At 33.0% G+C, this 11,633-nt stretch overlaps 1 protein-coding gene across 2 annotated transcripts in view; it reads right to left on the bottom strand.

Annotated features, from left to right (window-relative positions):
• LOC106469579 (SPRY domain-containing protein 7-like) overlaps positions 1-10,852 on the bottom strand; it is a 25,304-nt gene extending 14,452 nt beyond the window's left edge. The window contains exons 1-2 of one of the 2 annotated variants that reach the window (XM_013930082.2): positions 10,705-10,852; positions 956-1,072 (exon numbers count right to left, since the gene is read on the bottom strand). In XM_013930082.2, coding sequence (XP_013785536.1) covers positions 956-1,072; positions 10,705-10,816 — 229 coding nt within the window. In that variant the 5' untranslated portion in view covers positions 10,817-10,852. The remainder of the gene's footprint in view (positions 1-955; positions 1,073-10,704) is intronic. The other variant, XM_022398152.1, reaches the window with a different exon arrangement.
• Positions 10,853-11,633: the final 781 nt, after the last annotated feature.

The following is an 11,633-nucleotide window of genomic DNA, read 5'->3' as shown; positions in this document are numbered from 1 at the left end:
GAGAGAGTCACATGTGTCATGTGAGTGTACTATTCTCATACTGGTAGAGAAGTGACACATGATGATTTGCATAAGACACACGTTGGAATAATTTGATTCCAATGGGGGGGGGGGGGTGCGGAAGGCGAGTTGAAGGAAATAATGTATCGGAATAATATTTTTACTTAATATTTGAAATCTGATATGCAAATGTGCATTTGACACCTAAAAAGTGCCCACAGGTGAATGAACCAGAGTGAATACTGGCAAATTTATCATACCTATACAGGTTGTCCAGAAGTATGGACCCATAGGGAAAATAGACATTATGTTCATAAAATTAAACAAACACGTTTCTCATGTCAATTTTACATCTTTCAGGAAAGAAAATACCCTGATGGCACAGTATACCAAGAATTGATATGTGTATGGCTGTTAACAGAATGCAATTTGAATAACAAATAAATTGAGAATAAGTGTGTATTTTTCCCTATGGAATCAGACTTCTGGGACACCCTGTACTTATAAAAAAAAGTTTAAAGTAAAAGCATCTAAATAAATTTCAAAAATTTGATAAATGAAATGAATTAATTGGCAAAAAAACCTATCTCAAGAGCATAAAAGATATTAAGTGTCCAATCTTAAGAATCCGACAGATCCCTCACTTTTAAAGATATAATTCTTACACCTATTGGTCCAGGTACACACAACCCCTGATCACTTTCATGTCTGTGACGTATATTATAAAATCTAGATAAAAACAATATTTTGGTACATGTTCTTATTATTTTGGTGATTTATCAATAGCATATGGTTAACACAGAGTGAGACGATATACAAATGGCTAGCTTTTGAAATTTTTCAGAGATTTATTTCACCAATTTCTACGTAGTAATACGTTTCTTTTTTCTGGTTGTTTAATGATTACAAAGTGCATTTATAGTTATAAGCCAGATGAAGCATAGAGAATTCTCACCATTTTGCTGTAGTTTTACTTCAAAATATGCTTTATTCTGAACTAAAGGATAGTTAGCAAGAGCTCCACCACTACCACAGATTCTAAGTCCATTTTTCACAAGCACCACATCTTGACCTGGAGAAAAATAAATACTTTGTAAACTGTATTTACAATTACATTTAAAATCTTATTCATCTTGAGAAATGTTTTTTGATTAATTTTATAATAATTAAGTGGCTCCTTACTTCGAACTAAGACAAGATTATATAACTACCAATTGATTTTACAGTACTCATTTTATGACATTTACAAAAAGTGGCAAAAAATAAAATAAAGGTTCAAAAATTTATTTAAAAATTTATTTATTTATTTAAAAAAAATTTATTTATTTATTTAAATAATTTATTTATATATTTATTTAATATATTCATGTGTTTGCATTGAATGTATTGGCTAGATTGTAACTGAAGAAAAATGTTTAATCAGCTGTGATGGGCTGAATAGTATCTGTCACATTGTCTTTTTTCATGTTCTCACATATGTTGCTAAACCTCATTTTTCTATATCAATCTTAACATTACTTTCAAGCAGATATACATAGAAGGCCCTATATACATGTACAGTGACTGTAAACTTACAGGTCATGTTATGCAAATATTATTCAGATTTCTCTTGAATGGATAAATTTAAGTTAATTTGTTTCAAAGCACACAAAGAATACTACCTTTCTGTAACACTGCAGCAATATTAACCTCTTATAAAAATCACTTTAACATTATATTTGTAGGGTTTCACCCTAGGGTTTATTTCCTCATAAGTATTTTATGTAGCATTTGTTTGAATTCTCAATTCCACCAGAATAATACCTGACAAAAAAACTACTAGCACTAATAGCTTTTTAGCACAAGATTAAATAAAATTCAAGGACAGGTAACACACTGACTAAATGTTGACCCTTTGACTTGACCAGGTTCAATATCTTTTCTTGTCTGGAACAATGCTACATAGAGGTATCGAGTTTGGTTACTTTGGTATAAATCAGACAGGTAAGGTGTTACCTGTTGGACAATTTGTCACAGCCAGGTCCCATTAGACAGTTTTGTTTTTTTCCTGAATGAGGTTATTACAGTAACATAAACAATATGAAGTAATCAGCATAGAACAAAAGCCTTTAGTTGATAAAAGCACCATTCCTAATCCTAGCCAGTTTAAATTGCTTTCAGTCTGAGTTTACACAGAATAGTAACTCATGAGCCAGTATCTTAAATGTTTTCCAACTTTGAAATTTAGGTTATTTTCATAAATACATATTAGGAAAAGAGCCAAATTCCTAATACAATGAAAAATTATCTGTTAAAAAATGGAACAGTACCATGATGTTATAAGGTATATGCACAATTATTTATAATTCCATACGGTACAAAAAATTATTCTAAATAAACTACATTCAAAGTTTTGATCCGTAAAAAACAATTTTGACTTATTGGAAATGGTCAGAGGAGGGCTACATGGATGTTTCCTGGGATGGAAATGATATCTTCTGAGGATAGGTTAATATTGCTTAATTTATTTTCTCTTGAGAAAATAAAGGTAAGAGGCGATCTTCTTGAAGTTGGGAAGATTATATGGGAGATCAATGGATAAAAGACTCTGATTTCTTTCTGCTATATTCTGAAAACACAAAATACACAACTAGATGACATTCTTCTTAGTTATGTTTTCCCTACCTGAAAATATATTTCACATAAATAATCACTTGTCCAAAAAATAATTAGCTAGTGCCTTGGTGCTGCTGTAAGTTAACATTTTCCTTACCTAAAAATGTATTTCCAACAGATACTCACCTCTTCACACTATCTTCCTCATGCATCTGTTGTGAAGATTTGCATGCCACTTACCTTTAGGCAATTCCCACTTAAATTCACAAGGTTTCTCATGACTTGTGCAACTGCATAATAACATTATTATGCAGTAATAGCCCTCCACTAATAGGAAGGTGACACAACCTCATTGCACACAAGCTCCCTATATGCTTTTGCACTCATGATCTTCATTCTTTGACAAGGCAAGGAATACTAAGTAGCACCAGAAGTGGGTAGAAAGAGTGGGAAGAGGTGAGTATGTATCAGAAATACACTTTCAGGTAAGGAAAATTTTAACTTCTTAGGTGATACACACCTCTTCACACAGAAAGCTAGAACCGCATGTTGATATGGTAGAGGGACAAGTGCAAAAGTTATCTAAGTAGATAAGCTTCCTTCAGAAAGCACCCAAAGGAAAACCATGGAGTGTGACACCTAATAGCAGGGTCTCCATAGGGGCACTCCTGTGGGAGACCGTACCTTATTTTTTCCAGAGTACACTCTTCGCCCAGATTGGAAGAGAGGAAGAGGTAAACAAGCCCCATGTGTCATGGGTATGGTATAAGCAAATAAGAACAAAAAAAAGGTCATTGAAACAATATGTGTTGTAGCATGGTTGGAGCATATTCAGACTGTACCAGGTGCTCACCTCAACTCTACAACTAGATTTATTGGACCTACACCAGCTTTGGGAGGAAAGCACAGAAATCATTAGTGCATGTTATTCTCAACTCTACCAACAGATTCTTTGACCAAAACTGCTGCAGAAGGAATACATAAAATACATGTCATTGGTGTGTTATGCCACAACTCTACTGTCAGACTCTTGGACTGACACCAGCTGTGGAAGGAGGGCAAGATTTGTTAGTAAATGCACACTTCAACTGAACTGAACAGTAGATGACAGCTGGTAGTCAGTGGATCAACTCCTGTCCAAAACCAGGCAGCATCAGGTATGTGTCTTCCTGTCCAAAGTACAAGGAAGGTCCCAACCATCTTCACCCCATGACTACGAAACACAAGGGAAAAGTAACTTCTGTTCTGACAGTCTAGGTTCGGCACATGTGTGCAGACCCAGTACATAACCAACATCCTGCCACCTGGGAAACTGACATCCTCACAATGGTAGGAAGGGGGAATACAAACATGGTGGGTCAACTCTGGTCCAAAACCATGTGGTGCTGGAAATATTTTATCCGGTCCACAATATGAGAAGGATCCCCACCAACCACATGTATGGGAACTTGTGTAGGCCGGTTCTATAATGATCCCATCAGACCACCAGGGAACTGAGATCTGGGTAGTAGTAAGATGAGGGAATGCGTGGGCTGATCCTACACCAATCCAACAATGCACTGACAAAAGTTTGAGCACATTGATGTAAAGACTCATCCTGGGTCCAAGTGCCCAATGTAAGCTTGTCTTTCAGAAATGCACCCCATCCTGAGAGTGAAACATCAGTGAAGATGTGTAAATCAGGTTTGGGTAGAGGCACACTGACAGTAGTATAGATGTGGTCCAGCCACCAAAAAAGATCTGTAAGAAGAGGAGGGACAGGAGAACCATGGAGTCCAAAGGTTCCTATGAATGATTCCACTGATCATGCAAGGACCATTGAAGAAGGTGCATATGAGCATTGCCCAATGAAATAAGCAGTTTCAGGGAAGCCATGGTCCCTACAAGCAATACAACCTCTAAACAGAACAAGTAGGAGTTGCTTGCATCTTGGTGACAGAATGTTCTACCACTTGAAAGCAGAAAGGAGAAGGTTAAGCTTGGCTGAGAAAGATATTCAAAAACACTCACAGGTGAATGAGGTATTGGGTGGGGGTAAGAAAATTTTCACAAGCCACCCTAAATGGGTGGCTTCCTACAGAAGAAGAGAGGTGTGAAGGTAAGACTCCTCCTATGAATGGGACAGAAGAAGCCAACTGTTCATGTAGTAATGGAATTTTAGACCAACTCCTTGGAGATGGCACATGAAGGCCCTGACAACTCTTGTTGAAGATGTATGGGCCAACACAATGCTAAAGAGAAGATGCCTGAACTGGAAGATATGATCCCAATGAATGAATTGTAGGAACCACCTTGAAGACCGTGTGATGAAAATCTGAAGTAATGCATCTGAGACATCAATCTTGGTCATCCAAAGGAAATAAGCATACTCTAGGAGGTGGGATCCTAATAAATGTCAAAGGGGAGCTGAAAAAGATGGAGAGTTGATTGAATAATGGTGCCTGGTGGGAATTGAAATCCAGCAGGAGATGAAACAGCCAGATGGTGTAAATAATGAGAGATGAATGTATGGGGAGTCAACCACATGCCTGCTTGAAGGATCTCATCTAAAGGCCTGCAAAAATTGGAAGCAAGAGAATGAAGTAAAGAAAAATATAAAAAATGAACCACTTCCAGGTAACTGAAAAATGTAAAAAAAAGAAAGTATGAACTCGACAGCTGCCAAACAAGAAGTGATAGTTCGGTAGTGGCACATAGAGGGAATAATGTGTCACATAATAGTAGTGCTCTCCTATTGGTGGAGAGGTGACACATAATGATTTGCAGAAGAGATGTGTTGGAACTTTGAATTCCAACAGCGGGAGAATGAAGCTTCATGGCATGCGTTTCTGAAAAAGTTTGCATATAGAGGGCAGCACAAAGGAGAAAAGGTAATCTTACGAGAAGAGGAAGTAACTTATTGAATACATCTCTAAATAATAACATCAACTCCTCCCTATTGTCATTAATGTAATCAATTCCAGATTCTCAGTGTTTTTATTTGATATTTATTATTATTTTAAGGTTAGTGTTTATACTCATATTTAAGCCTTTCTCTATAATAGTTTCTCTTAACAGTTATTTATTAAACATGTGTATGGCACGTTTTATTGTACATTCCATTATATTGTTACCATTTAAATCTGTTCTTTCTTAACTTCTGATTGAATATGAAAACTCACTCAATGCTAATGTTGTTTTTGTAGTTCAAATATTATGAACTAACTTTTTTGATATATTAACGCTAATGATGAAATTTAAAGAAATTCTGAAACATCTGTATTAAAGATGTTTTTTAGTATTGCCATGTTTTTTATATTTATTATAAAAATTCATTTTCCACTTGATTAATCAGTTACAATTGTAATTTGTATTGAAAATTTGAGGATCTCTTCTGATAACAGTTATTACATCATAACATTGGTATTAGAATAGAAGTTTGAACATAAAGTTCATTGAAAAATTATATTTTTATGAGATATCTATTTTTAATGTGTGAAAAGTGCTTAAAAAATGTTGTAAAATTGAGATTTATATCCCTAAAAACAAGCCAATGGAACTTGTACCATTGAATTGAAAGGGTATGTATACTTATGATTCTTGAACAATAAATGGCCCACTATCATGAACTGTAGTCAAAATAGGACTGTAAAGTTGAAATTTGATTAAAACATTTATAATGCATCATTTAGCTTGTGAATGTTAGCAATCTCTTCCTGTAATACCATTTTTGGGAGGCCCTGTGTGAAGATATGTATTCCTGCTTTATAATTGTATGTAATTTACTTCTATTGTACAAAACACATCTTTATGCAGTCTTATTCTAGTTGAGTGAGTAATCTACAATAAAAGGTTAACAAAGCTTGGTTCAGGAAAATCTGAAGGAAAATGAAGATTTTTAATGCTTACATGACAGTAGAATGAATTAGTTTGAATTATTTGATAGTATGCAAAATATTTTTGAGTAGACTTTGAAATTTTTTCTAAGCTATTGGACAAATTATTCTTGCATATAGATAAGAAAATATTCCACTATGACTTGGCATATACATGTTCCCTAAGCAAGCAGATGTGGTTAGGGAAATTGGTCATGGTTTCTTATCATGCTGGAAAATTCATGAAAACTACACTTAAAGCAATCTAAATAAGAATTTTTAAATCTCAAACTACATACTGTTCTTAAGTAAATCATCTATCATTGATCTAAAAATGATAAATTTATGTGATATGCTTTGACTCAAACTGCTCAATATTCTAGGCCACAGTATTTTTGCTGAAAACTTGGTAAAACAGTAAGAGTGTATTGTACAATGCATAGTATCAAAGAATGTGATCTTACTTTTCAATTAATTTCTCCTTTCTTCCAGGAGTAGAGGCACCATTCTCAGGAAGTTTAATTTTAAATGATTCACATTAACTCTGAGTATTTAGTAACCATGACACTTGTGTATTCAAAATGAGGCAGCTACATATCATACAGTATCGGAGTGCTTTCTGTTATCAGGCCTAAGAAACAACCAGAACCATTTGTTGGAGTTTGTTCAATAAGCTTTCCACATTTTTGGAGGCATCACTATTGACATTAAATACCTCGACTTTCAAAAAGAATTTCATGCAGTGTCCCACAACAGACTGATAAGTTGGTTCCTTATTGGATTGGTGAAAAAGTTAGCAGCACATGCATTGGCAAAACTGGTTAGTTTCACAAAATGAAAGACTGATAATTTTCATATAACACTTTCATAAAGCCTTAAGACTTAATAAAAAAAAATAGATATTTTTCATATGAAAGCATTGTAATGTTTACTGATAAACTGCCAAATTTCGTTAACATTCACTTACTAATTTAAAAGTTATAACTGTAACAAGCATACACTGGTTATGAGGTCGGTCCGACCTAGCCTGGGTTGAAAAGAGTTAATATAGTTGGAAAAGAAAATTCTGTTTAGAATGTTTGTTATCAAAAAGAACAGTGGTAGTCTCAATGGATTGTCAAAAAAAAAAGTTTTAATACTGGGATGTATGAAGTTTAATATGTAGCTGGGGTATGAAAACTAGGTAAGAATGTAGTGGTGTTATGGAAAAATGGAAGAATTAAAGTGAGACTGTTGACCAAATCCTATGGCCCCTTGCTATGTTTTGGTGAAGAGGAAGTTCTTGTTTCCATTTATAGGAATTTACAATTTAAGAACAAATTTATCACAGTCTTATATCAAACTAGTGAGGCTTCTTGTTATTTACTGTGTGCATTTTTGGTCCCCTTGCCACAAAAAAGGATATTTCTATTGTGGAAAGGGTACAAAAACAAGATACTAGAATTATACCTGCTATAGGAAGAGGATTAGTTTGAGTGTACAACTTTGTTAAGGGTTAAATAGTTTTCCTGTGCACTTTTGGCAGTGGAGAATTTGTGTAATGGTTTGCTTATTGATGGAGCATGGGCAATTACTTTGAATTATTTTAAAACTTTGCTGGATAGGTACATTGATGTTAAAGGTTGTATTCAAGTTGGAGTTGAAAAAAAAATTGTCTTCCTCAGTGAATGAGAGATGACCTTGATGAGCTGAATGGCCTTTTCTTAAATTCTTATTTTTTTACATTATATAATCCTACTAATAGTGCAGAGACTCAAATTTTCACTCCATCTTGTTAGACATATATTTTAATGGCTAAAGATTGAGCAAAATTTTAATAATTTTGAAATGAAGTACCACAGACCATTTTAATAGTGCTACACTACAATGAAACCCTAGGAAACATTCAGACTAGATCAGCTTTACCAATATTTTTTTCATTTATCTTATTTAGAGCCTGAAGTTAGTTTAATGCTGATATAATGTACAGGATTTTTCAATTCATCAGGTATTTAAATGCTCCAATCAACCCTTCTAAGCCTCGTGTAACTGATATAATAATAAAAATTTAAATACTTAGATTTGATTTGAAAAAACACTTTCATTAATGCAATTTTGGAATTATACGGTTACATAAGCATTTAGATCTGCTTTTTATAACATCACAAGGTATATCTGTACAATTAAACATTTATTGTTTTATAAAAAAGAAAACAAAAAATTGAACTATTCAGAATTAAAATTTTTTAAAATTTCAACAATTCTATTAGTAACTAAGATGATCAAACATAATTGACAGGAGCATTTTGCCACTATAAGAATAGAAAAATCTTGTCCAGAATATTTTATTATCAACATTGAGCTGATAATAATGTGCAGTAATGTGCAGATTACGTGCTATCTGTACAATTAAACATTTATTGTTTTATAAAAAAGAAAACAAAAAATTGAACTATTCAGAATTAAAATTTTTTAAAATTTCAACAATTCTATTAGTAACTAAGATGATCAAACATGGTTGACAGGAGCATTTTGCCACTATAAGAATAGAAAAATCTTGTCCAGAATATTATATTATCAGCATTGAGCTTCCGCCTTTCAGCTCTACCTAGTTCAAACCTAGATCAGACAAATAAAGAATGAAGTTTATACAAAAAAAGGCTGAAACTGAAATAAATTTTTGGCTAAAGATATCCTATTTCACATTTTCAGCCACAATGCATACTAATCAAATGAAATGCTAAATCGAAATCTGAATGGAGGTGTAAACATAAAAAAACACAAGTAACAAAATATACGAGGTTTGAGTTTTACAAATTACAGTCAGATTATGCCCAGCCATAAACTTATATTGCAGATTACGTTTATCCAAAACTTACCAAAACACTTAGCAAAATGTGTTAGCTTTCTTCTACTTATAGCTATACTTGCAGTATAAAAGCTGCTATCATCTTATATTACCTACATTATTGTATACTGAGATATGGTTGTCATATGAATTTATATCTACAATAATAATGATATTAATATAATATTAGCGATTTTCAGAGAATTATAGTTCTCGGCCATGGAAGTGTCTGAGTGAAAAGTCGCAGTTGCAAATATATAAATCTCCCATAATCAAAATACTAAATTAATTTACACCAAAAACAAAGGAAAAAGTCTACAGTGCTATTACATGCTGAGTTTGCACTTTTTATTTCAAGGTAACAATATTCCCACTAGTTGTAAATCAGGTATAAGATCACTAAACATTCCTCTATCATTTAGCAGCAACCAATGGGCAAATGTTAGCCCCAAAAATAGAGCATTGTTGAGTGGGTGCTTGGCTAATAAGAGTCAGCAATATATAAAAAGATAGCTTTCTTCCTGCTCTTTATTGTTCTGGGTTGTTGTTTTTTATATCCAGAAACATTTTCTGTATAAAAACACAAACAAAATTTTAAAACCACTAATAAATACCTATTTGTCTTTTAATTTGAAAAAACAAAGCCATATAATAAATTTTATGATCTTTATTAGATAATTCATAAGTTGATATGCACAATTCCAACCGACACCATGTCAAAAAAGAAAAAGATGAATTGGAACTGAAAACAGACAATATGTTGCCTTGACAACAGTTTACATCATGACAAATACACATCTGTTAATCCCGTAAATTATTTGAATACAAAATCTCTCCTTCATTTTAATAGTTAAATATATAAATTCATACATTCATACTTGATTTTTAACATTTGGTTGTTGACAGTTTTCTTTTCATTTATCAATGTAATATAAATTCACGCATATAGGTTTTCAATTGAAGTATTTTATTAGAATTAGCCATTCGCATAGTGCAAAAGTCAGTTTATACTGCATTCTACAGTACAAGTAAGATTATGAATTGTTTTTTTTCGTTAATCATAAGTTTCGTAATTTTCGCTATTTAAAATTCAACGAAACTCCTTGATAATACAGAATTTTACACCTACTGACACTGGTAGTTACTGCTAAGTAGCTTAATATTATATATAATAAGCCTAGCTTGATGATGCCACGTTAACACTGGCAAAACGTTGTTTTTAACTGATAACGTGATATATTTTTCTATCCCATTTTAGCTGTTTTTTTATTTTAAAAAAATCTATCCTGAAAGTTGAAATTGCAAATCATGTAAGTTGTTAGTTCAAATTGTAACTGTAGTGTAAGCTTATGTTATATTAAAGTGTAATTCAAAACGTTGTTGGATTCTTTTAGTAAAGTAATATAATAAATAAAGCAAAACACATACCCATGTTTTTTGTGTCTAACAATACTATGTCAGATGTTTCTTCTAATGAGTTGTACCCCAAATTTGGCGTATCCAAACATTTTCGAAAACAAGATGTTATACACTCTGCCATGATGATATTACTACGCCCTCTAACAAAAACTAATGAAATGGTGTGTCAGGTACATCATAGAAATATATTGTAAACATGTGAAGTATAAATCTCTGTGCCCCCAATAGCACAGCGGTATGTCTGTGGGCAGAGCACAGATATCCCATTGTGAAGCTTTCTGCATAATTATGAATAAACAATAAATCTCTGTAAACCTCTGAAATGTAGTTATATAAAAGATGTTATGATTTTTCTGTACTTTTATACACTGATAATAAGGCGTTTAGTATGTTTTTGTTGATTTATTGATTAGTTTTATGATGAAAGAGTATATTATAAATGCCATATATATATATTTCTTAAACAAAAATTATATAAGTTATTGTTTTAAAATATAATGTGTTACTTTGTAAAAAGTTCATTTTTTATTATATTTTACTCATTTTGCCAGTAGAAATGATCAACTAACTTCATTGATTGACCTACAATATAACTAAACTTTTAAAGCAATTTCTGAGCGAGAACATTTAAGATGTGTTTGTTAGGCTATGTAAGTTGTGTTACGACAGCGTAGGTCACGTGACTCTAGTAACACGTCATGCACTTCTAGAACGTTCATGAAACCTCGAGAGGTTACTAGATTCGGTATTCTTGTACATATAAGACGGTCAAGACGTGACGGCAACAATGTAATGGGTAATTGAACTGCGGACAGAGAAAGACGTATTGTTGAGCACGTGAGACGTTCTTTGTGACTTATAGCGTTTGTTATAGCGCGACTGTTGAAATTAAGTGTATCGCAAAGTTGCATTCAGAAAGTTTGTTTGTTTGTTTTGGA

The sequence above is a fragment of the Limulus polyphemus genome, unplaced genomic scaffold (genome assembly GCF_000517525.1).
Source record: "Limulus polyphemus unplaced genomic scaffold, Limulus_polyphemus-2.1.2 Scaffold3555, whole genome shotgun sequence".
In the NCBI taxonomy this organism is placed as follows: Eukaryota; Metazoa; Arthropoda; class Merostomata; order Xiphosura; family Limulidae; genus Limulus; species Limulus polyphemus.
The sequence above is the reverse complement of the archived record's forward strand: the minus strand, read 5'-3'. Positions and strand labels throughout refer to the sequence as shown.